This window comes from Monodelphis domestica, chromosome 1 (genome assembly GCF_027887165.1).
Source record: "Monodelphis domestica isolate mMonDom1 chromosome 1, mMonDom1.pri, whole genome shotgun sequence".
Classification (NCBI taxonomy): domain Eukaryota; kingdom Metazoa; phylum Chordata; class Mammalia; order Didelphimorphia; family Didelphidae; genus Monodelphis; species Monodelphis domestica.
This window is the reverse complement of record NC_077227.1, coordinates 463,832,053-463,857,611: the sequence shown is the minus strand read 5'-3', so window position 1 is coordinate 463,857,611 and position 25,559 is coordinate 463,832,053. Positions and strand designations below refer to the sequence as shown.

Genomic DNA, 25,559 nt, shown 5'->3' with positions numbered 1-25,559 from the left:
TGTTAGCAGTGGTTGTCATTCACTGCAACACCTACAGTTTCAGCATTAGTCAAGCATGAATTGCGGATTGTTCAATTATCCACTCTCTGTACTGGATCTGTGACATTCTACACTAGGCATCAGCTTTGTGTTCTTAGAAATAATGAATTATCTATAGTGGTCCTCCAATGTACCACATCCCCCCCCCCCCCCACCATGTTCCCACTCTAGGAGGGCAGCAAGACCTCTCTCGCACGGACAACTGATGACAAGGTGGACAATGGAGGAACATGGAACCAGCGCATGCTCCTTATTCCCAATGGCACCAGACCTCAAAGCATATCTCCAACTGAGTTTGGAAAGGAAGATGCTAAGCTAGTAGACCCCAATAAATATGACAGCCCTGATCCACAAGATGTGGAAGCTGCCACTCCACAGTGGAAACTCCACTCCTCAGAGGAAGCAGCCACTCTACAGCAGAGCTGCTACTCCATACTATCAGCACTGGAGAGGCGACTCTACTAGCCCCTAGGCTTGCTATCAGCCCTAAGGCTACCTGATTGGCCCCCAAAACTATTCTACCAGTTATTAGGCTATTATACCACCAAAAACCGCTTCTACTTCAAATAAAATTCTTTTCTTACTCCTGGATTGAACAGAGTTTGAGTCTCCCAGGCTTGGGGTGAGACCCTGCTACAGACTTGGGTGTGTTTCTTCCACATCAAGAGGACCTATGTAAAGCACTTTGCAAACCTTAAAGCATTATATAAATGCTAGCTATCATCATCATCATCATCCTCTCCTGCCACACTTCTTTTCTGAACTTGTATTTAGACCATTTTGCACTTTCCCTGTATGTTTCTGTCCAAAGTAAGAGCACTAGCCAATAAAGCCACAAGGTTGAAAAATATTGCCTGCTTGAATAGAGACCTCTGACTTGGCAACCACTGCTTTAGTAAGGCTTGGATCCTGTCCATCTAGTCCCCAGACTACTTTATGCTGTATCTAGAAGTCCTCTGTGCTAAAAGAAGACATTAGTCATGTTTTATTATAGGAACTAGGAGGTTGAAGGGTAATTAGGTAGCACAGTGGAAAGTATGCCAGACCTGGAGTTAGGAAGACTCAACTTCCTGAGTTCAGACCTGATCTCAGACACTTACTAGTGAGATGACCCTAGGCTAGTCACAAAAACCTGTTTGCCTCAGTTTCCTCATCTGTCAAATGAGCTAGAAAAGGAAATGGCAAATCACTCCAGTATCTTTGCCAAGGAAACCCAAATGAAGTCACAAAGAACCAGACATGACTGAAACAACTAAAGAATAACAAGGAGAAAGGGGGGGGGGAATTTATGACCAAACATGAGATAGAATATTATAAGATATAAAATGAACAATTTTGACTATATTAAGTTAAAAAGCTTTTGAACAAAAACCAATGTAAGCAAGATTAGAAGGGAAACAACAAACTGAGGACATTTTTCATAATAAATTTCTCTGATAAACATCTATGGATACAAGCCATTTGTCAATTGAAAAATGGTCAAAGATATGAACAAACATTTATCAGATGAAGAAATCAAAGCCATCAATAATCATATGAAAAATGTTCTAAATCCCACTTGATTAGAGAAATGCAAATTAAAACAACTCTGAGGTAGCACTTCATACCTATCAAATTGGCTACTATGGCAGGAAAGGAAAGAGGTAATGTTGAAGAGAATGTGACAGCATTGGGACACTAATGCATTGTTGGTGGAACTGTGAACTGATCTGACCGATCTGGAGAGTAATTTGGAACTATGCCCTAAAGGCTATAAAACTGTGCATACCCTTTGATTCAGTAGGTTTGTATCCCAAAGAGATCATAGAAAAGAGGAAAAGACCTACTTGTACAAAAATATTTATAGCAGCTTTTTTTGTAGAAGCAAAGAATAGGAGGGTATGTTCACCAATTAGGGACTGGCTGAACAAATTGTGGTATATGTTGGTGATGGAATACTATTGTGCTATAAGAAATGATACGCAAGATGATTTCAGAAAAAAGCTGAAAAGATATGCAGGAACTGATGGAAAGCAAAATAAGAAGAACTAGGAGAGCATTGCAAACAACAATAGCAATGTCATACTTTGATTATCTGTGAAAACTTGGTTTTCAGCAATGCAACGATCTGAGACAATCCTGAAAGACTTATGACGGAGAATGCTATCCACCTCCAGAAAAAGAACTGTTGAAGTTGTCTTTCACATCAGTGTATTTAGGATTTTATTTTGGATTTTGGTTATTATAAGTGTGCTCTTAAAACAGTGACCAATATGATCGTTGCATGTTTGGGATGACAATAAAAATTTAAAAGATTTTAAAACAATAACAAGGAAGTTGAGGGCTTGAGACATCAGGTACAAGACAGAGGCATCCATTCTATCCTCTAATTCCATGGATCTCTGACTGTCAACTCTCCCATCTCAGCACTAACTCCCTCATTGGAATGGGTCAGGGTAGGGTTCCACGTTGGGATGTCTCCTTCATCTGAAGGAGAGGATGCTTGGGGTCCTTTCCTCCCCTCATCTCCTAGCCACTCACTCAGCACCAGAAGCTCATAGTGCAGCCAATCCTCTCCAACTTCATTGGAGGCTTTGCATGTATACCTCCCTGCATCCTCTGATCGAACCATGGGGATCTGCAGGACCCGGCCACCTGTAGAAGGAAAGAAGCTCAGAGGCCAGAGGGCCCACCCAAGGGAAACAATCTATAGGGCAGGTTGTCAGGATTAAGGGTCAGTTGGGCTGCTAGGGGAATGGAGAGAGATCAAGGCCATTCAAAGTCCCATTGATAGTATTCCATATCACAAACACTTTTAATCATCTATGATCATGACACTAGTCATTTCATCACACCATCTTCAGTCTGAAGATAGGAGGAGAGAGAAGAGGACCAAGTGGTCATCATATCCTGTTAGCACAATCAGCTTTTGTGGGGAGACCATACCTTGTAACACAGAGATACCCTCAATATCTGAGAGGGGCTGATCATCCTTATACCAGGTAAGCTGTGGAGGTGGGACAGCATTGGTGTCACAGTACAGGTAGGCAGGATTGTTCTCCACAATTTCTCGGTACTCAAGCACACCTCCCCTCAGCTCCTCTTCCTGGTGGTGGACCTCAAAGGCTTCATTGGGATCTCCAATCTTCTGGAATATGGGGGGCACTGGAAGGGAGGGAAGGAAAAAAGGACAAAATCATCAAGAGAGAGTTTTCCTCTTCTGGGCAAATTGCTTCACTTCTTGAGCCTTTCTTTCCTTCTCTATAAAATGTGATGACAACTGGATTTTCTTTAAGGTTATCTCCTACTAGCTAGATGGCACAGTAGATAGAGCACTGGATTTGGAATCAGGAAGACTCATCTTCCCAAATTCAAATCCAGACTCAGCCACTTACTCGATGTGTGACTCTGGGCAAGTCGCTTATATCTGCTGACCTCTATTTCCTCATCCTTAACATGATTTGGAGAAGAAAATGGCAAATCACTCTGGTCTCATTGCCAAGAAAACTCCAAATAGAGGCATAGAGAACTGCTCATGATTGAAAAATGACTGAACCACAAGGTTCCCTCCAGTTCTAACATTCTATGAATCTAGATGAGTTTATAATGCATTGCACCTCTTCTTTTTGTGCACTCAATGTATGTTCATTTCTCTTATATTTATCTTCATCTAGGCCTCTTCACTCCTACAAGATTACAAATTCTTTAAAAGTATTTTTCTAACACCTCCAGCATTTAGCATAGCACCACATGCATATGTATATATGAATACATGAAATATTTGAAATATGAATATATGAAATATATATGTATATTTGTTTGTATATATATGAACATGTGTATATGTATATACACACATCTATATGTGTGTATGTATTGGGGGTTTTACAGATGTTACAAATGAATGAATGATCTCTAAAGCCACATCCAGATCTACAGTTCTTTTATGCTCTTCCAAGTGGACACACAAAGTTAATTGATCTTAACCCAGCAAAATTAGAATTTTAATGCATTTATAAGCTCGATAATTTCCTGGTCTAGTGAACAGAGAGCCAGTCTGGAAGTCAAGAAGACATGGGTTCAAGTCTTATCTTTGACACAGACTAGCTGTGTGACTCTGGGCAAATCACTGAACCTCTCACTATTCTAGGCAAAAGGCTAATCTCAGAAGCAGACCCAAAGGTGATTTACACATCTCACCATTTGAGATGCTATTTGGATACCCACCTATTCAGGCACAACCATTTACCCCTGCCTATACCTCATTGTTAGGAGGGGATATAACCATTGCTACAGACAATTACAAACAAAATTGCAAGAACTCCATGACTCTGGAGCTGCTGTTCAAGCGGGTCCCATAGACTTTTCGCTTCATGATTTAAACCCAGGTGATAGTGTGTATATACAAATGTACTGGGTCAACTGAACCTGCTTATGATGGACCATTCCAAGTCCTATTAACTACACCGACAGATATTAAAATTGGGGAGAGGGACTCGTGGATTCATTGTAGCCATGTAAAATGAGTACCCTCTGTTGATAATGAAGAATTGACTATATTGATTGTATTTAACTATTGATTATGATAATACTTCCCTATTGATGGATCTGTACTATTTTATTGCACTTTATTTGTTCTGTACAGTATTTTTTCTTTCTCTCATTTTTGCATTTGAAGCACATGTAATTGTATTAAAAATATTTTCTTTTAATTATTTTTTATTTTTTCAATAAGCTAAGATACTCATTTGCTTTAAAAAATGTATGCCCAAAGAGCTTTAGACTATGGAAACCTGCCACTTATTGATAAATATTATTGGACTGTGATTAATGATTGTGTCTGATTCTTGAAAATGGGATAAAAAAGGAGCACAGACTTTATCTATGTAGTTCCATAGAAGCACAGATTTAACCTTAAAAAGTGCCCAAAGAGCACACAGGTCCAAAGAAACCAATCCATGTGGGATTGATGAACTTCTATGCCAATATGAAAGGACTTGAACCTAGTGTGAGACTTGAGGTTGCAGTGCTTGACATGTTAAAAAGCAGGACTCCTTGAACCATACTCCTTATAAAATACTTTCTATAAAAGTACCTAACAATTGGCTATTCTGACTACCCTATCCCTGAGAAATGATGAAATATCAGACTAGGAAATGACACTTCCATTTTTACACAAAAATATAGTCTTGTTTTTTTCTCTCATATTATGGCAACTTTCCTGTAGTCCTGATTTATAATGGGTAAATACAACATTACTGCATTTTTCCCCCTATAGACTTGTGGGATAGAAATTTACTTTAACTGGACCCTAATACAAGGGCCTGTTATGAATTTATTCTTTTATTCAGAAATTTTATATACATAGTTTTTGATATTTTAATTCTGAATTTTGAATTTTTTTCTCTCAAAGTTTAATTTTTCTTCCATTTATTTATTTTTCTTTTATGTTTTTTAGTTTTTCTTTTGACAATTAACTCACACACCCATAACTCAACCATTTTGAGCTGATCTGGTTGATAAACACCCTCTTCAGGGGGGATTGTATTGTATTCTTATTTTTTTAAATCTAATATTTAAAATTTTGTTTGAGAAAGAATTTCAGGAAAAGAAGTTTTCTAACTCCTTGAATCCAGAAGAATGAATTGGGGGGGAAAATGCTTGTAGAAACCTACACTGCATCAAGAAGATCCAGAATGAACTTTTGGGTGCAATTGATTAAAAAAAGGGGGGATTGAACATTTATTGTAAATGTATACTTTTACGCCAAAGGGGACTATCCCCTAATTTTGACTTTTTGTCAATACACCTAACAAAACATTGGTTTTGCTTTCTCTCTTTTCTATTTATCTATAACTATTATCATTTCCTCTTAAAAGGTGAAATATATACATCTGTAGTTAGAAGTGCTTTAGGACTACAAGATGATTATGTTAAATGATCAATGGGGAGACTAGTCTCCCAATGATCATCAGGGGGGATTGTGAAGATTGGATTTAGCTATCTCCTGATTGTAACAATGAAGATACTTAGCTCTTTATTGTGAAGATAAAATTGTAATCTCCTGATTGTAACAATGAAGGTACTTAGCTCTTCCTTTATAGTGAAGCTAGAATTATAAGCTACAATCTATTTTTAGGTTTTAACTACAAAAAGGTGTTAAGAAACTACAAAAGTTGAACTTAACAAAAGAGAATATAATCTAAATCAGAGAAAGTGAGAACTAAAGAGAGGGCAGTCCTGGTGAAAATCGAACCAAGGAAGGTGAGAATTAAAGAATGGGCAGTCCTGGAGAAAAGAGTCTGCTGTGATTGGTAGACGTGAAAATTTAGGTGAGGTGACACAAGAGAAAAAGGTCTTTAAATAGAGGGGGGAAAAGACTGAAGAGGACACACAGTCAGTCACCGGATTTGGAGTGAAGGATCAGTCACTCGGAGCTGAAGGGAAGACAGATATTAGGAGACAATCAGTCACCTGGGCTTGGAGTGAAGGACAGAGGAGCAACTGGAAGACTGACACCCAGACTTCTTTTTTACATTGGTAAGTGAAAGGCTAACTTAGTGGACTTGCTTTTCCCTTTCCCTGGCTGGGGCTTAGAAATTCTAATTGATATAGTGAACCCGCCTTTCTGGAGGTGTGAAGCCTCCAGGTAAGGCCCATCTTCTTGAGATTCTCTTCCCCTGGCTGGGACTTAGAAATTCTAAGTGATATAAGAAGAAGCCAGAGTTTTTCTCTTTTTCTCTCATTCCTTAACATCTTCCTTCTTTTGTAAATATTGTAAATAAACTACCATAATTTCCATTTACTTTAGTAATTCATTTTGGGATTTAGAAATTAAATCTCTGGTGACCACCTAATTAATACATTATCCAGAGTCCAAACACAAATTAATTTTAACATATAAGTTGCAGAAAAGGTACATTATAAAAGTTAGTTTCCTCACCTGGGAGTTCCCTCTAATAATATCATCACAGGTTCAGTCTTTAGCTTTATAATATATGTAAAGCATTTTGCAAATCTTAAATAACCCTATAAATACATAAATAAATGTTGGGGAATAGGGTTGTTGGTTAAGATATCTCTCAAATTCTGGGTTTCCACAGGATGAGAGAAGAGAGCTGGAATGAATAATTGCCATCTCCCCCTCATATACAGTTCAGGCCTGTTTGCTGCCCATTTCCCTCAAGACTTTCTGCTGATCTTTACATCTACTCTTCCCCTCCATCTTTGCATCTACTCTTTCCCTCCTGGGGACCTACCTTGGACAAGCACATTGAAGTCTTTGTCATCCTCTCCAGCCACATTGGTGGCCACACATAGGTATCGCCCTGAATCCCAGGCCTTGGTTGGATTGATCTGGAGCAGCCGTCCATCAGCCAGCAGGTGAAGGCGATTGTCAGGGCTCACCAGCTGATGGCACAAGACACAGAGTGGAGGGAAGTGGTAAATGAGGCCAAATTAGCAAGCTCAGGGTGTGCAACTACCACGGCCAAAGATCATATTTCCATGGATTTCCTGGAAGAGTTCACTCCATGGCTCCTTGGCCACCCTCTGAGGGATGTGGAATATTCCCCTTGAAGCCTAACTCAGCCTGGCTCCTCACCCACATTCCTGCCCTCAGTCCCTTCAAATGGGTCAGATGAAAGCCCTGTCCTGGCTTCCATGCTCCATTGCCTTAGTCTCCTGGGGGGACTTATTAGAGCCACAGAGGTCTCTGAACATTTTCCTGGTCACCCTGATAATTAGAAGCAAACATTTGCGAGATATCTAGCCTACAAGTCCAAGGTCAAGGTTAGGAAGCAGGTTGTGGGTCTGAGTTGTGGGGAGGGAAGGATCAGGGCACTAGAATGTCTACTTGTACTTAAGGCCTAGTTCCCAAACTGGGTCTACTCCCCAGTTCTCCAATTCTGCCCTGATCCCTGTATGGTAAACTCAATAACCCCTAGAATCACAGCATCGGAGAAGAGAAGGCAGCTTGGACTGGGAGTTAGCAGATCTAGATTTGAGTCTGGTCTCTCACGCTGCTGAGTTATGTGACTAGGTAAACTGTTTAACCTCTCTGCCTCAGTTTTCTAATCCATAAAATGGAAATAATGCTTGCATTAACTATATGATCGATGAAGGATGAAATGATTGAGGAAACAAAAGTACAAGTTTCCAAGGATATTAATTTATTAAACAATGCATTAGCAATTGCCCAACAAACTGGTACCAGGTCTCTTCCTTAGCTTAGGGCTGGACCTGTAATACTGGGGAGACTGACTTTTATACATTAAAAACAATTGAATGAGGCCAGTTAACTAAAAGGAAACAATACAACATTAGGTAATCTGACTTCTAAGTGGAGGAAAGTTTTGGGACTTTCCACAATGGGAGGGGGAGAGTGAACAAGTAAAATTCCCTGAATTAAAAAAAAAGATGCCTACTCTCCCCAATTTCTATGAATAATCAAAGGAATGTGGAAACAATAACTGATTGGTCAATATAGAACTGGTTTTCAGAGAAGACATATTGATGTTGGTGGGGAGTGCAAGATTAAGGTCCTGTCCAAAGAATTAATGACTCAGGCAATCTCCTTGGTGAGGGAACTAGCTTTATTAAGAGAGGGAAGAGGTCCTGGTGATGGAGAGGCTTGACACTAGAAAGACCTTGAGAGGTTTTTAGGAATACTTTTTATCTTGATTTGTTACTAAGGAAGGGGTCATTTGTTTGGGCAGTGGTTGCTATTGTTTGCAAGGAAATGATGTCACTTTACCCACTATTCACTTTGGTCTGTGTGACCTTACCCAGGATTCACTCTATTTGCCCACTTGGGGAAAAGCACACCACAATGCAAATGAGATGCTAATGTTATGTTAAACACCCTGGGGTAACTCCAGGTTACTTTTGCCTGATTCTGCCCTGACACCAAAGGAAGGAAAGTCCCTAGTCCACTGTGCCTCTGCTGACTGGCCTGTTGCCTGTATCCTTATATCAACTTATCAGCATCCATACACCAACCTGCCTGTAGTACAACTGTGAGAAAACTCCTTGTCAATCTTTGGGTCTGACCAAGCTTTTGGTCAGCCTAACCTAGGGCCTCAGTTAAGCATCTCTAAGAAGTGGGTACAGGTCCAGCTTCCCAGCCAAGCAGAGCTGGGTTTAAACAATGCAATAGGGTTTTCTCCTAATTCCCACAACCGAATAATGTTTTCTCACAAAACATAATTTGGATCAGACCCATAATTGAATAGAAAGAGAACTGAACTAGCTCCAAAACTGAGTCACAAGATAGAATCAGTGTGGTTCACTCAATTCCCACAATTAGCCATTCACTATTCTATTCCCCTCAGTTCCCTTAATTTTCTCAATTTCCTCAACTATCTCACAAGATTATTGTACAAGAAGGTGCTTTAGATTAAAATGAAAATTATTAAGATGGTTCCCAGTATTCTGTCTCAGCAACATCCTGTTTACTCATCTTTTTCCCTCCAAGGAGAATTTTCAGACTCCACCTGTGTGTCCCATGGGTCTTTTTGTTCCATTTTCTCATGATTATGACCCTGGCATCACACCGAGGTAGCACTACTGTTCTGCAAATGGATGGGGTTCCATTTGGTGATGTCTCACTCATTCTAAAGGATCTGAGACCTTTAGAACCAGCTACAGACCCCCCCCCACCCTCATCTCACCTTGAACCCTAAGGCTAAAAATTTTCTCAGAATTCCCTGAGAGCTAGCATGTATGATTGTTGTCCCTGGCTCACCTGTCCATCCTTGTACCAGGTGATGGTTGGAGGGGGCATAGCCCAGGATTCACACTCCAAGCTCAGGGTGCTGTTGACCTTGGCCTTCACCTCTTTAACACTGAATTCATCCAATGGATCATCCTTGGAAATAGAAGGAGGAACTGAAAACCAGAACAGAGTTGGAGAGTCAGACTTTACCCTGGGAATAGAAGTGAGAACATACTGGGACACACTGGGAAGGGTGCCTGATAGACATGTCTACATTTCTAGTTCTGGGACTGCATGTTGTGGAATCCCTAATCATTTTGCCAGAGCCCAAAGTAGAATGAAGAAAGGCCTGGAGTTCTATGCTCCCTGCTAAAGAATCCATAGACAGAATAGAATGTTATAACAATATTCAGGTGAACTGTTTTCTAGACTCAGATCTCTCACCAGCTAACTGGGCAGCATTAGCCCAGTCTCTTCCCCTCCAAGGGCCTTGGTTTCCTCAACTGTAATTAGCAGAAAGAATAGTAAGGCCTGCCTCATTTATGAAATCCAAATAAGATACATGGGGGTACTTTTTCACATATTAAATTTAATACAGATGTGGCAGATGAACCAAGATTATTACACGAATAAGTTTTTGGCTAGAGGGCTTCTGCCTCACAGGGGATACTGTTACATACTGAGAACTTCTACATGGTAGTTCTTGACAGCCTCTCCGACTTCATTAGTGACTACACATGTGTATCGGCCAGCATCCTGCTCCTGGGCATTGAGAATCTGCAATCCATGGGTACCTGCTTGGGGTTCAGAAGCCAGAATTCACCATTGAGCTCCCCTAAGGGCCTCCTCCTTCCTTCAGAGTCACGGCCACCCACTGGGGAGAAGGGCCCTCAAAGACAGAGTCTGGTTGTCCCCAGCTGGGGTAATGCTAATTCCCACTGGAAGGGTAGAAATAACATAATATTTAGAAACTTAGAGGGCATCTAGGTGGCTCTGTGGATTGAGAGCCAAGCCTAGAGATGGGAGATCCTAGATTCAAATCTGGCCTGAGATACTTCCTAGTTGTGTAACCCTGGGCAAGTCACTTTAACCCCCAATGATTAGTCCTTATTGCTCTTCTGCCTTGGAACCAACACAAAGTATTGATTCTAAGATAGAAGGTAAGGACTTAAAAATAAAAAAGAATCCTAAGACCTGGGCTTAAATCTAGGCTCTGTTGCTAACAACCTATGCAACCCTGACTCAGTCACTTCAACTCTATGGACCTCAATTATAAAAAAAAAAAAGAAGAAGTTAGTTGCCTTTAGTTGTTGACTATAGTGTGAGTAGGACTAAGCAAGTTAGCTTTGGTTGGCAGGCACCAGAATTTGGAAAGAACCCAAAACAATAAAATCAAAAGACTTAGATTTGAGTCCTGGCTCCAAAATTTCCTAGGCATGCAACTAGGGGCCTCTATAAAATGGGAATAATAATCATTATACTAACTGTCTCACAAGGCTACTATGAAGAAGGTACTTTGAAGGTCTTAAAAAGGGAGAGTTTGTCTTTCATGGCTCCATTCTCAGGAAGAGTCTTCCTTTTGCAAAGAAATACAGCACATCTACTCTTACCCTGTCCCTTTCTGCCCTTACCAAGCTTCAATCAGCTAATTATACTTATTTTTTATCAACAAGCTCCCAGACCAAACTTACTGGGAATTGCCTCTCTCTCTCTCTCTCTCTCTCTCTCTCTCTCTCTCTCTCTCTCTCTCTCTCTCTCTCTCTCTCTCTCTCTCTCTCTCTCTCTCTCTCCTCTCTCTCTTCTCTCTCTCTCTCTCTTCTTCTCTCTCTCTCTCTTCCTCTCTTCTCTCTCTCTCTCTCTCTCTCTCTCTCTTCTTCTTCTCTCTCTCTCTCTCCTTCTCTTCTTCTCTCTCTCTCTCCTCTCTCTCTCTTCTCTCTCTTCTCTCTCTTCTCTCTCTTCTCTCTCTCTCTCTCTTCTCTCTCTCTCTCTCTCTCTCTCTCCTCTCCTCTCTCTCTCTCTCTCTCTCTCTCTCTCTCTCTCTCTCTCTCTCTCTCTCTCTCCTCTCTCTCTCTCTCTCTCTCTTCTCTCTCCTCTCTCTCTCTCTCTCTCTCTCCTCTCTCTCTCTCCCTCTCTCTCTCTCTCTCTCCTCTTCTCTCCTCTCTCGTTTCTCTCCCTTCTCTCTCTCTCTCACGTTCCTCTCATCTCTCTCTCTCCTCTCTCCTCACTCTCTTCATCTTCCCTCCTCTTCCTCCTCTTCTCGTTCCTCTCTCCTCTCTCTCCTCTCTTCCCTCTCTCTCCTCTCTCTCTCTCTTCTCCTCTCTCTCTCTCCATGTCTCTCTCCCTCTCCTCTCCTCTCTGCTCTCCTCTTCTCTCTCTCTCTCCGCTCTCTCTCTCTCTCTCTCTCTTCTCTCTCTCTCTCTCTCTCTGGTCTTCTGAGTGAAAGGGGAGAGAAGGCAGCTGAAGGTGAATTAGCAAGCCTCCTTATTCTCCAGGGCCTTGTTCTTGCTTTGGCTGATATGCTCTCTTGATTTGCCTCCTCCGTTTCCTTTGGATCTATCTCCTAGTTGTTGACTGAGTGTCTGACCTTCTGCTTACCCTTCTTGCACTGATCTGAAGGAAATCTAGATCCTCCCAAATAAGGACTATTTACATGGATTTTGAAACATCTGCCTTGATCTGTCCTCCAGTATCCATCCCCTCTTTATTTATGTTTGATTTCTTTGCTCTGACTCTACTGTTGACCTGTTAGTCTTCCCATGTTTCTGGTGTGTTTTGCTTCCCTGGTTCTAGTTCTTGACCCAGGCGCCTTTTTCTGCCAGAATGGAATAAACCAATCCTTTAGTCTCACCTAAGAGAAGTCATTAGGGTATTAACTAGATGACATCAGGCCTGAAGTTAGGAAGATCTGAGTTCAAATCTGACCTCAGACATTTAACTAGTTATGTGTCTCTAGACAAATCACTTAACCTCCATTTCCCTATATTCCATCTGTAAAAGGGGGTTAATAATAATAATAGCACGTATCTACTAGGACTGTTGTTAGAAAAAAAGGAGATAATTGCAAAATGCTCTATAATCTTAAAGTTTCATATGTTGTTGTTATTATTATTATTATTATTATTGTTTTTAACTTCTAACAGTGCTAACATGCTCCAGATCACTGGCCAGTGGTGGCATCTTCAGCCTCCAGCTTATAAACTTATTCCTACCAACCTGGAGAGAAAAGGTTTTGAGGAAACCATCTGTTACCCTAAGTGATCCCACCACAGGCACAACTCAGACCAACTCCCCCTCCCCCAACCCTTTGTACCCCAGAAACCATCACCTGGGAGCAGTTGGGTATTTCCTGAGGCTTGAAATGGAGCCCCATCTTTCATCCAGGTTACGGTAGGGGAAGGGAATGCGAGGGCCTCACAGATCAGGGAAATGGGGTTGTTGATAGTCACTGTCACTTCCTCATCTGGATTGTCCTCAGTCGCTCCCAAAATGGTGGGGCCCACTGAAGGCAGAAGAAGCTGATGAAATATGGTCTTGCCCCAAGAACCCAAGTCAAAGCCAAATTAAAAGCCAAGCTGTCAGTTGTGCATTCTACCCTAGAGGCAACAGGGAACCCCTGAGGCTTCCTGAGCAAAGGAATGACATAGTCAGATCTGTGCTTTTAGGGACACTATTTTGGCATTTCTGCAGAAGATTATTGACCAAGAGGGTAAGAGTAAGACTAATTAGAAGGCTATTGTGGTGATGAGAGCCTGAATATGATGGTGACCATGGGAGTGCAGAAAAGAAGAGTAGCCCCTCAGAGCCAAGGTAGATGGGGGTGTTTGGATGAACAGTGAGAATGGCACTCCAACTTTCTGGGTAGGAAGGGGCTTCAGAGGCCATCTAGTTTAGCTCATGCCTAAAGAAGTAAACCAACTACAACAGAAGACCTTGACCTGAACATTTCTGTCAATATTTTGATGATTATATTTCAATAATAATGGTTTCCTTTCCTATGTATTTTCTTTTATGTATTTAGAACCATTATTCTGAGAAGGGGTCCATAGGCTTCCCCAAACTGCCCACAGGGTCCAGAACACAAAAAAGGTGAAAATTTCCAGCTTCATTCCTGACAAGTGATCACAAAGCCTTGACTTAACTGTTAAAGTGAGGGGGAACTCACTTCCTTATCATATCGCCTTGTCATATGCTTCTGATAGGGTAAAATGCCCTGTTTCTCTCGGATAATCATAATCAAGTTATCTTTTTCTAGTTCTGACTTGGGTCTTGCTTTCTTTTTTGGTGTTTATCAGCTCCTAGAGCTTCAATGATCATGTCTGGGCAGGTAACTCCCATATCCTTACACACAGACCCAACTTCTCCTCTGGACTCTCCCCCCAACTGACAATTGACTACTGGACAGCTCCACCAGCAAGTCCTACAGATTCTTCTTTTCCATCCCAAGTTCTCAACTGGGAGTCATTCTCAACTCTTCCCACTCTCTCCTTGCATTATCTAATCAGTTGCCAACTCTAGTCTATTTGACCTCCACAGAATTTGGCCTCTTTTCTCTACTCCCCGGGCCACCACCATGTTCAGGTTCTTATCACTGTAATGGTATCTGACTGGTCTTATTCTTATCCTCTTGGTCAATTATCCTTGAAAGAAGTGCCAAAGTTCCTAAAAGCACAGAGCTGATCATGTCATTCCTCTGTTCAAGAAGCCTTAGGAGTTCCCTGGAGCCTCTAGGATATAATGCATAATCTTGGCTTTTAAAGACCTCCCTAACTTGGCTTCAGCTTACTTTTCCAGACTTATTTCATATTCTATTTCTCTTTTAAACACCCTAAATTCCAGTCAAACTGACTGTTCTCTGAACATCCCAACTCCTCCCACTGCAGGAACTTCACACAGGGAATACCTCCATGCCTAGAACACTCTTCACCTCATCCCCCCATCTTTGGGGCTCAGCTCAGTTGCTATTTCCGACTTGAAATTTTTCCTGATCCCATAGGTATAGAGCTTTCTCTCTACCACCACCACCCCATTATCTTCTATTTACTTCTCTGAATATAGAGAGTAGCCTCTCTCCATCCATAGCTGAATGTAAGCCTCCTGAGACAGGGACTGGTTTTGTTTCCATCTTCATATCCTCAACTCCTAGTCCTGAATATAGTAGGTTGTTGTTGTTCACCCTTCATTTCAAAGAGGACCAATGACATTACGGGTGATGTCTTGCCTTGCATATGAATTGGATTAATTGGGGAAGAATTGCACAAAGTCATCAGTCTCACTCTCTCTTCCAGTCATCAGAGTCCAGTAGGACAAAAGTCAGGATCATTGGAGATGACCCAGGATGTTTTACAAGATTGTACATGTAAAATCAGATTGCTTACCATTTCATGGAGGGAGAAATTTGGAATTTGAAAAAATTTTAAGTGTTAAAAATTATCTTTCCATGTAATTAGGGGAGGAAATATTTTTTTAAGTCTATACCTTAATTTAGTTTCATTTTGGAGTTTTGGATTTATATGAGTGTGTTCTTATAACAAATGATCAGTATGGAAGTGTGTTTTGCATGATACATGTATGGCCCAGAAAAAAAAGATTCTGGGAAAAAATAAATAAAAATCGATACCATGCCACATCCTACATGTATGACCTAGCCTCTAAGGTCTGTTTCCAAAATTTCTAAGATGAGGGAGTTGAACTCATTGACTTCTGAAGTCCCATCTAGCCCTAAATATGTGGTTTCATGTGATCCCATGTCTTAGAGGCCAATAAATTCAGCTTAAGCAATTCTAGGAGGTCAGTCTGACTCTCTTGAGGGGTTTTGGGGGCATCACACTGTGGGTAGCTTGTGCACTCAACACTCACCCAGAACACTAAGTTTGTAGTGCTTGGTTTTCTCTGAGACAGAGTTTGATGCAATGCAAGAGTAATGGCCAGAGCTGGAGAAGTTGGCCTGGAGTATTTCTAGCAGAGATCCATCTGGGGATATGGAATAGAGGTCTCCTCCAGAGAGGGTACGGCCGTCTTTGAACCATGTGACTGTTGGCTGGGGATGACCTGTCCATAGAAATAAGTAAGAGTGATAGTATTCCCTTAAAAGTCTTAGCTCGAATTTGTCTGATGGCTCCTATGGTACACAGCAGGCTCTAGAACAGTTCTAAGGAGCTTAGAATGGAACTCTGGAATCTTTTGGTCTCAGAACTTCACATCTAATCCCAAAGATCTGAACATCAGCACCAGAAATGAAAAGATAATGGACAAAGTGATTGCTTCTCTTCTCCTTGGGGAATGGTATTAGCCTTTTTTCCAAAGAGGAGCAAATAACAATTAATGGTTGGTTATAAACAGGGAGTAGCTGGAAATAGAGAGTTTGGATGCAAATCTTGGTTTCTGGAGCTTCCTTCCCCCACCCCCATCCCAGATATTAGAGCTCTGTCTTTCCTGTTGCCAATCACTCCACATAGCTGTTACCTGTGACGTTGCAAGTTAAGTAGGCAGATTGTCCTTCAGGAACTTTAACTACCTCTTCTGTATCCTCATTCTCAATTCGAGGAGGAACTGGAAGAATGAAACAACCATGAGTTTTCTACTGATTCTACAGTCTGCATGATCTGGGACAAAGGGCAGCAAAATACAGTCTGCCATCTGTTGTTGTATGGTCTGCAAACTAAGAAAGGTTTTTACATTCTTAAATACAGTAAAGCTTTATTTTAAAATATGAATCTGGGGATAGCTGGTGGCTCAGAGGTTTAAGAGCTAGGCCTTGAGGTCCTGGGTTCAAATATAGCTTCAGATACTTCCTCGCTGTGTGACCCTGGGCAAGTCACTTAACCCCCATTGCCCAGCCCTTACTACTCTTCTGCCTTGGAACCAATATATCGTATTGGCTCTAAGATAGAAGTTAAGAGTTTTTTTAAATAATAATAATAACAATAATAATAATAATAGAAATAAAGAAATTAAAGTCATTCTTTGCTCCCAGGATGTACAAAAATAGGTAATGGGCCTAATCTGTCACAAAGGTTATGGTCTGCTGACCCCTGGCCTAGGAGAAAGAATTCTAAACTTGGAATTGGTAATAATAATAATAATAATCAAGAGGAACAATAGAAAGGATTAAAGTAGGTGAAGAGCTGCCCAAAGAATCAGGAAAACCTAGGGTTCATGTTCTACCTCTGACACATGCTGGTTGTGTGACCCTGGACAAGTCACCCAACCTCTCAGTGACATTAGCTGACTCTTAAGGATTTTCAATTACAAAACAGCTACTGATGCACATGGTAAAGGGAGTTTCTTACACTGATAAAATCACAAAACCAAAAAATAACAATAGCAAAATTAATTAATAGGGATGTATATTGCTCTTTTCAGAATAGCCAGGTGGTACAGTGAGTGGATAGAGCACCAGGCCTGGAATCAGGAAAACTCATCTTGTGGGGGCCAGGGAGCCAAGATGGTGGAGAAGTTAGAGGGATCCATCTGATTTCTCCCAAATTGCCCTACAAAAAGCAATGATATAACACTTCAAAATTAATTCTGGAGCCGCATAACCCACAAAAAGAGAAGGCAAAATAATTTTTCAGCCCAAAACAACTTAGAAGGCCAGCATAATGGATCTAGTGCACTGGGAGGAGGTGGAGGGCAGCATGCCAGGGCAGTCCCCACTGAGGCAACAAGCCTTGGGTTCAACTAAAGCAACAGGCAAAGCTCTGAAGTTTTCAGCCACAGATAAGGGTGTAATTGGTGGTAAAAGGGATAGAGAAGGAATGGAGATCTCCCCCTTGAAAGCAAGATCCAGAAGAGGCAGCTGGTGTTTAAAGTTGGCCCAGAGACAGAAGAGGAGAGTTGAGTAGTTTCCCCCTTCAACCTTCCCTCCTCAGTTATGGCTGCTCTCACAAACTGGCTTTTGACTTCCTCCAATACTAGTGTCTAAAGCTTCCTCTTCAGGGAGATTACTTTTCCTATCAAGCTGGCCCACTCACACTTGAGTCACTTTGAGGAAAAGACAACAACTTTATTATAAACTAAGAAATGGCTGGCAGGAAAAGGTTTGTGAGGAAAGCAGGAGAGGTGTCCCTATTCTAGCTACCCTTTTTCCTCTCTCCTCGAGTTGGGGAACCCAGGACTTGGCAGCCTTGGGCCCCCTGAGAGAGTCCGGCTTGGCTTTCCCTGGACTTGGCCCAACTGGCACAGTTCAGATTCAGGCACCAGGAGCTGTGAGGCAAGTTTGACAGAGGCTCAATGTCTTCTTCAGCTATATCTTCATTGGGAATTGGTGGAAGGGAGGATGTCCAGTCACCAGGAGAGGAAAAAGGTGAGTATCTCCTCAGGAGAAAGTCTTGGCCAGACCTCTCTCCTAGGCTTCTCCAGATTGAGAGACCTAACTGAATCTCTGTCAGAATCTTGTTGCTTCTCAAGATTCCAGACCTCCTGGGGCCCCTCCTCCATCGAGGAGAAAAGATTCAACAGCCCTTCAGCCTGCCACCTTCCTTGCGTGCAAAACCTCTGTCACAAGGAGGGGTCAGACAAATGCTTAGAAGGAGATTATAGGGGTACCTTTGCTGGCTCTGGGGTATAGTCAAAAGGTAAGGAGAAGCAATAGCATTTGCAGCTGCAGGGGAGCAAGGAACCCTGGTTACAGTTCAAAGGGGTAAAAGAGTGCTTGGGGTTACTCACAGACCAGATCACAAGCAAGGAGAGTATTAAACCCACCTCTCTTTACATTATTCCACCTTGAAAGAACTGAACGTAAATAAATCCCCAGTGCTAGCTCTGAAGGCAGTTGCACAAAGAACCTGAAGCTTGAAAGAGTGCTCCCTTTACCAAAGTTACAGAACTCAACTTTAACAGTTTTTTAAACTAAAAGAAAATAAAAAGGCAGGAAAATTAACAAATTACAACAAAAACTCAACATAGAAAGTCATTTTGGTGACAGGGTAGACTCAAACTCAGAAGACAACAAAATCGAAGCTGTTGCATCCAAATTCTCCATAAAAGAAATGAGAAAGATACAGGAAAATCATGAAAAAAGAGCCAAGTGTTTGGTAAAGGAGGCACAAAAAAAAATCCTGAAGAAATTAATATCTTAAAAAAAAAAGAATAGGCCAACTGGGAAAAGAGACACAAAATTCAAAGAAGAGAAAAATTTTCTAAAAAGCAGAATTGGCCAAATGAAAAAAGATAAATGGAAATTCATTGAAAAGAAAAATTTCTAAAAACAGAATTGATCTTTTGGGTGGGAAAGGTTAAAAAATTCACTGAGGAAAATAACTACAAAGTAGAACTAACCAAATGGAAGAGGAGGTGCAAAAGTTCACTCAAGAAGGTCATACCTTATGGGAGGGGGGTGGGAGGAAGGGAGGGAAAGAACATAAATCATGTAACCATGGGAAAATATTCTAAATCAAATAAATAAATAAATAAATAAATAAATGAATAAATGAATGAATGAATGAATGAATGGATGAATGAATGAATAAATAAATAAATGAATGAATAAATAAATAAATAAATACATACATACATACATACATACATACATAAATACATACATACATACATAAATAAACCTTTTTTTGAATCATGCCTTAAAATTTTGATTTGGCTCTCCCCTGATTGTAACAATGAAGGTACTTAGTTCTTCCCTGATTGTGAAGATTTTAAATTGTAACTCATATCTATTTTCAGATTTTAATCCCCATAAGTATAAACACCCTACTTAAAAGTTAAGTACGGAGACCTGCCTATTTTTAGATTCAGTCACAAAAAGTGCAAAACATAGTACTTAAAAGTTAAGTATGAAGATCTGCCCATTTAGATCTAATCACCAAAAGTGAAAATATCCCACTAAATCATGAAGTGGAAGGTCTGTGACCCACATGTGCAATAGTGGGTAATGAATCGGAATCAACTAACTGCCTTCTGGGCAGTCCTAGAGCAGAGTGTCAGTTGTGACTGGTAGACATGGAATTAGGGGAAGTGATGCAAGAGAAAATGCCTTTAAAAGAGAGAGTGCTACACAGAGTTAGGGGATTCTTGGAGCAGAGTTCAACTTGGACTTCCACTTCTGCTGGATTGAATTCTTCATGTTTTCGAGTTGAGGCTGGTGAAGAGGGGCAGAAGAATCTGCTGACTGGACTGACACATGGTGAGTGAAAAAGTTCACTTTTAACTGCTGGCTTTTCTCTGAAGAGACTAGCCTCAGGAAAGACTTATCCTCTTGAGAGACACTTTGCAGGTCCTCAGCTTTGCCAATGCTGGCTAAAACTAATTCTCCCTGCATGGAGGGATCAGGAGTAACAATTACTTAGTGTCTAGGCTAGATATCTTACCCTATCCTCTCTCTGATTTTCTTCTTCATTCTTTCTATATTTTGTAAATAAATCTCTTTGGAATTAATTAAATTCCTGGCAACCACTCTTAAATATTCAAGCCCAACCCTTTAAAAAATAAGCCCTTTTTTCCCCCTTATAAGGGCAATTTGGAACTATGCCCAAAAGACTATAAAACTGTATACCCTTTGATCTGATAATTCTACTATTGGGTCTGTATCCCAAAGAGATAAAAAATGGGAAAGGACTACTTGTACAAAAATATTTATAGCAGCTCTTTTTGTGGTGGCAAAGAATTGGAAATTAAAGGAATGTCCATCAATTGGGGAATGACTGAACAAATTGTGGTACATGTTGGTGATGGAATACTATTATGCTATAAGAAATGATAAGCAGGATGGTTTCAGAAAAAGCTGGAAAGATCTACAGGAATTGATACAGAGCAAAATAAGCAGAACTAGAAGAGCATTGTACACAGAAATCGCAATATTGTACAATGATTATCTACAAAAATTTCACTACTCTCAGCCATGCAATGATCTGGGACAATCTTGAAAGACTTATGACAGGGAATGCTATCCACCTCCAGAGAAAAAACTTTTGGAGTCATCTTTCATATCAATGCATTTATGGTTTTATTTTGGGGTTTTGGTTGTGTATGGGGTTTGCTTTTATAACAATGATCAATATAGAAGTGTGTTTTGCATGAAAAATAAAAATTAAAAAAAAGAATTGCCATGGTTAAAATTATCCTTTTAAAATGCCATTCCAATCTATAAAATTAGGCCAATGATCTGTTCCTGATCTACTTTATGGAGTTGCTAGGTCAAATGAGATCATGAATTTGTGAGCACTATAAAAAGTTAAAAGTATTCTAAAAAATAAGGAATTATTTTTATAAATAAAATCCCCCCCTTTCTGATGGGGAGTCTAAGCTGTCTATAAGTACTGTACAATCTCAGAAGTGTGGAAATTATGCTGAGATGGGGAAATCCAGATCCAAAACTGTTCTTCTTCCCACCTTACTTTTACTTTCTGGACTCCTAAATAACTGTTCCACCATTCTGGAAGGCAATTTGGAATTATGCTCAAGGGGCTTTAAAAGACTGCCTACCCTTTGATCCAGCCATACCACTGCTGGGTTTGTACCCCAAAGAGCTAATAATGAAAAATGTTTGTATGAAAATATTTATAGCCACACTTTTTATAGTGGCAAAAAATTGGAAAATGACAGGGTGTCCATTGATTGGGGAATGTCTGAACAAATTGTGGTACATGATGGTGATGGAATACAATTGTGCTCTAAGGAATGATAAACTGGAGGATTTCTTTTTAAACTGGGAGAACCTCAATGAACTGATGCAGAGTGAAAAGAACAGAACCAGGAAACAGAAAGCAGAAAGTGAAACACTGTGAAACAATCCAGTGTAATGAACTTTGCTACCAATAGTAATGCATTGATCCAGGATGATTCTGAGAGACTTATGAGAAAGAATTCTATTCATATCCAAATAAAGAACTGTGGGAGTAGAAACAAAAAAGAAAAGCATGGTTGATCACATCATTCTATGGGATTCTATTGAGATTTTGACTTTAAAAGAACAAATATGAATAATATGGAAATGGGTTTTGAACAATGATACATGTATAACCCAGTGTAATTGCTTGTCAGCTCTGGAAGTGGGGATGGAAGAGGGAAGGGAAAGAGTATGAATCTTATAAAGATGGAAAACTATTCTAAACTAATTATTTTTTTAAACGACTGTGTTCCAAATTACCTTTTGGGCTCAGCCCAAGGTTATCTAGAGGCTTCAAAGTCAATGATACTTACCCAAGACCTCCACACTGAAATTCTTTCTCACTTCCCCAACTATATTACTTGCAAGACACATATAGAGGCCACCCTCTTCCTCCTGCACTTGAGTTAGCTTCAGAATCCTGCCACCTAGAGAGGGAAGAAGAAAGAAGAGAACAATGGCCTTTCAACCTAGCCTCTAGGAATACCTTATATGTGCTAAGGTAAAAAGACATCGTGCCTAGCCAGCAAAGACTAAGAGAAGGCTAGGCCTGACTTCAAACAGACCACTACCAGGAGGGAAACCAAGATGGGGAAGAATCTGGAACCCATGTTAGAAGGATAAATTAATAGAACTAAGGAAGGTTAGCCTGGAGAGGGGAAGATTTGGCAGAAGAGGGAAACAAAAATACTATCTTCAAATATCTAAAGAATATTCACGTGAAAAAGTGAGTGGAATTTTCTGCCAGGTTTCCAAAGGTCAGTATTAAAAGGAATGAGTAAAAGTGACAGAGAAACAGATTTTAGCTCAGTAAAAGGAAAAATTTTCTAATAATAATTAGTCATCCAACAATGAAATGGGCTGCAATTGTGAGATAGTACAGTTTTTGCTACTTCTTGTTCAAATAGAGGTTGGATGAAAACTTGCCAGGGGAGCTAAAATCAGAACTTTCAAGTTCTCATTTAACTCTGAATATCTATATGGGAAAATCTTCTATCTTACCTGCCAGGAAGTAAACTTCCTCTCCAGGACTGATGGGTTCCTCCCCACGGAACCAGCGGATCAGCGGGGAAGGGTTGCCTGAGACCTCACAGAGTAGAGTCAGAGTACTCTGCAGGACTGTTGTGACATTGGTCAGTGGGTCAGTGTCCCCAGTGAGCTCTGGGGGGACTAGATATGGAAAACAATTTTATTAATAAATAAAATAAAGTCTATGTACTTAACATTCAAATTTACTTCCTACTGTTCTTTCCCTTTTCCTCCATCCTTCCCCTCCAACATGGACCCTTTAGTCTGAGAAAATAAAGGACCATAGAATCATAGTTTTAGAACTGGAAAAGATCTTATAGGTCATAGAGTTGAACTCCCTAATTTTACAGATGAAAAAACTGAGGCCCAGTAAGATTATGTGGCTTGACCAGAATCTTATAGCTAGTGTGGATCTGGGGCAAGGTTTGAACCTGGATCTTTCTGATACTAAATTCAACCTTGCATTCCCACAAATCATTCTTCTACAACCCTTGTTAGAAGGAATGTGCGATTAGAGAGACTGAGGCTGACTGAGAAATTGCTGACAATTCTATGGCTGTTAAGTGGGACAGCTAAGTGGAAGGATGGATCAAGTACCAGGCCTGGAGTCAGAACAACCTGAGTTCAAACCTGGTCTTAGATGCTTACTGGCTATATAACCCAGGGCAAGTCACATATCTCTCTTGGCCTCAGTTTCCTTACCTTTAAATTTATCTAGAACAAGTAAAACCCAGTGGAATTGCTGATTGGCTCCAGGAGTGGGGAGGGAGGAGGGGGAGGGAAAGAACACGAATCATGGAATCATGGAAAAATATTCTAAATTAATTAAGTAAAAAAATTAAAAATAAAATTATCTAGAGGAAAAAATGGCAAACCACTCAAATATCTTTGCCAAGAAAATCTTTCCAATGGGGTCAGGAAGAGTTAGACATAACTGATCAACAACAGTAATTTGGGATTGTATGATGGCATTGCACTGGTTTCCAAAGCAGTGCCTGGAACATAATAGGTGCTGAAATGTCTATTCTTTCTCCCTTCTTCCCTTTCTTTCTTCCTTCCTTCCTCCCTTCCTTCTTCCCTTCATTTTCTTCTTCCCTTAAGAAATCTAAACCAAATAAAACCTTACCTAGCACTGAGAGGTCAAACCTCTGCTCTGCCCGCCCAGCCTCATTCTCAGCTATGCAGGTATAGCGTCCAGCATGAGCAGCCCGTGCCTGCTCCACTTGCAGGGCCCTCCCCCGGTGCTGAAGGAGCAGGCCTTGGTCCCTAGTCACCAGCTGGCCATCCTTCTCCCATGTCACTACTGGAGGCGGCTTCCCTGTAGCTTCACATTCCAGGGTGACCTCTCCAGAATGAATCACGGACACCTCCTTATGGAAGTCACTGCTGCCCGGGATCTTTGGAGCAACTGCAGTTGAAAGGAAAACGTGGATGTAAAAGCCAGTGAGGATTTTTTTATATGGCTTCTGGTCACAGCCATGAGAAAGGTAAAGCTGGCCAGACTTCAGCTAGACTCAGTTTAGTTCTAAGAATCTGGAATGAGTCACAGAAAGAATCTTTATATAGAGGTTACAGAAATGCCCACCCAGGCTAATTGTAGACAGCCTCTAAGAAATTGACAACAGAGGCTAGAACAAGGTTTCTTAATCTGGGGTCCTCCAACAGGGAGGGAACTTAAATGAAAAATGAATTTAAATGGAAAAAAATTACATTTTATTTCAATGTAATTGGTTTTCTTTATAACCCTCTATATTTTATTGTAGGCATTTAAAAACATTAACCTGAGACTTCCCCAGACTGAAGAAGAAAAAAAGGTCTCTGTCTGTCTGTCTGTCTCTCCCCCCCCCCCAACACACACACATATACACACACACACATCCTCCCAGAAGGAGCAAACAGTATAAGGATTCAAACCCTGTGGCTCCAAGGCCATAAAGCTCTGGGTGGAGTTCAGTCAGTGTCTCCCAGATGTGGAAGAAAGGGTTCTGATGCCCTGACCAGCCCCTTCAGTGGATCCCACGCCCTCTTCTTGTCCCACTTAGGCTCACCATACACCTCCAGATGCTGTTCCTGGCTGCTATTCCCAGCTATGTTGCTGCACTCACAGGTATAGTTGCCTTCCTGAGAAGGCTGAGCTTTTCCCAGGTACAGCAGCCTCCCCACAGCTGAGATGGGTTCTGTGCTGCCACCATCAGTGGGCACGAGCATCCCTAGGTGAGATGGAGAAGGAAATAAAAAGCTCTTGGTTTTAGGGACCTGGTATATTTGGGTTCTCCATCAATCCCATTCCAAGAAGGCCAAACCCTTCATAAGCTCGGCTGCCTCTGCCATTCTTTCCTAGTGTCCTCTCCCCAATCAAGGAGCCAAAGAGTCTACACAGAAAAGAATAACAACTACAGTCCAGTCACAGCAACTCTATATCCCTGATGCATTTAGTCTTAAAGAAATACTCTTTAGCATCTCAAAAAACAGCAAATACTGATAGAAAAAAAAAGTCTAGAAAGATCTCCTCTGTTCCTGAAAGACAAAAGAGCATTTAGTCAGAGGACCTAGATTTGAATTCTGGTTGTGCTACTATCTATGTGACTCTTAGCAAATCAATCACTGAGCTTTAGTTTCATCTATTAAATGAGGGTTTTTCTATCTCTGAATCTATTATTCTTTAAAAATTATTCCAATGGGGGCAGCTAAGTGGCTCAGTGGATAGAGATCCAGGCCTAGAGACAAGAACTCCTGGGTTCAGATCTGGTCTCAGACACTTTCCAGCTATATGACCCTGGGCAAGTCACTTAACCCCCATTGCCTAGCCCTTCCCACTCTTCTGCCTTAGAACTAATAATACATAGTATTGATTCTAAGAATAAATAAATTAATCAATTAATAAATGAATAAATAAATAAATAAATGAAAAGTAAGAAAATTATTCCAATGGATCAGATTTGGTACTCAGGTATAGAC

The 25,559-nt window shown here is 40.8% G+C and overlaps 1 protein-coding gene across 4 annotated transcripts in view; it reads right to left on the bottom strand.

The window, feature by feature from the left end:
* HMCN2 (hemicentin 2) overlaps positions 1-25,559 on the bottom strand; it is a 222,500-nt gene that overhangs the window by 69,059 nt on the left and 127,882 nt on the right. For all 4 annotated transcript variants that reach the window (XM_056812558.1, XM_056812559.1, XM_056812560.1 and 1 more), the window contains 12 exons: positions 24,650-24,811; positions 23,728-24,009; positions 22,575-22,742; positions 21,887-22,000; positions 16,196-16,282; positions 15,590-15,781; positions 13,059-13,232; positions 10,414-10,527; positions 9,764-9,906; positions 7,278-7,428; positions 2,965-3,183; positions 2,560-2,673 (listed from right to left, as the gene is read on the bottom strand). In XM_056812558.1, coding sequence (XP_056668536.1) covers positions 2,560-2,673; positions 2,965-3,183; positions 7,278-7,428; positions 9,764-9,906; positions 10,414-10,527; positions 13,059-13,232; positions 15,590-15,781; positions 16,196-16,282; positions 21,887-22,000; positions 22,575-22,742; positions 23,728-24,009; positions 24,650-24,811 — 1,920 coding nt within the window. The remainder of the gene's footprint in view (positions 1-2,559; positions 2,674-2,964; positions 3,184-7,277; positions 7,429-9,763; positions 9,907-10,413; positions 10,528-13,058; positions 13,233-15,589; positions 15,782-16,195; positions 16,283-21,886; positions 22,001-22,574; positions 22,743-23,727; positions 24,010-24,649; positions 24,812-25,559) is intronic.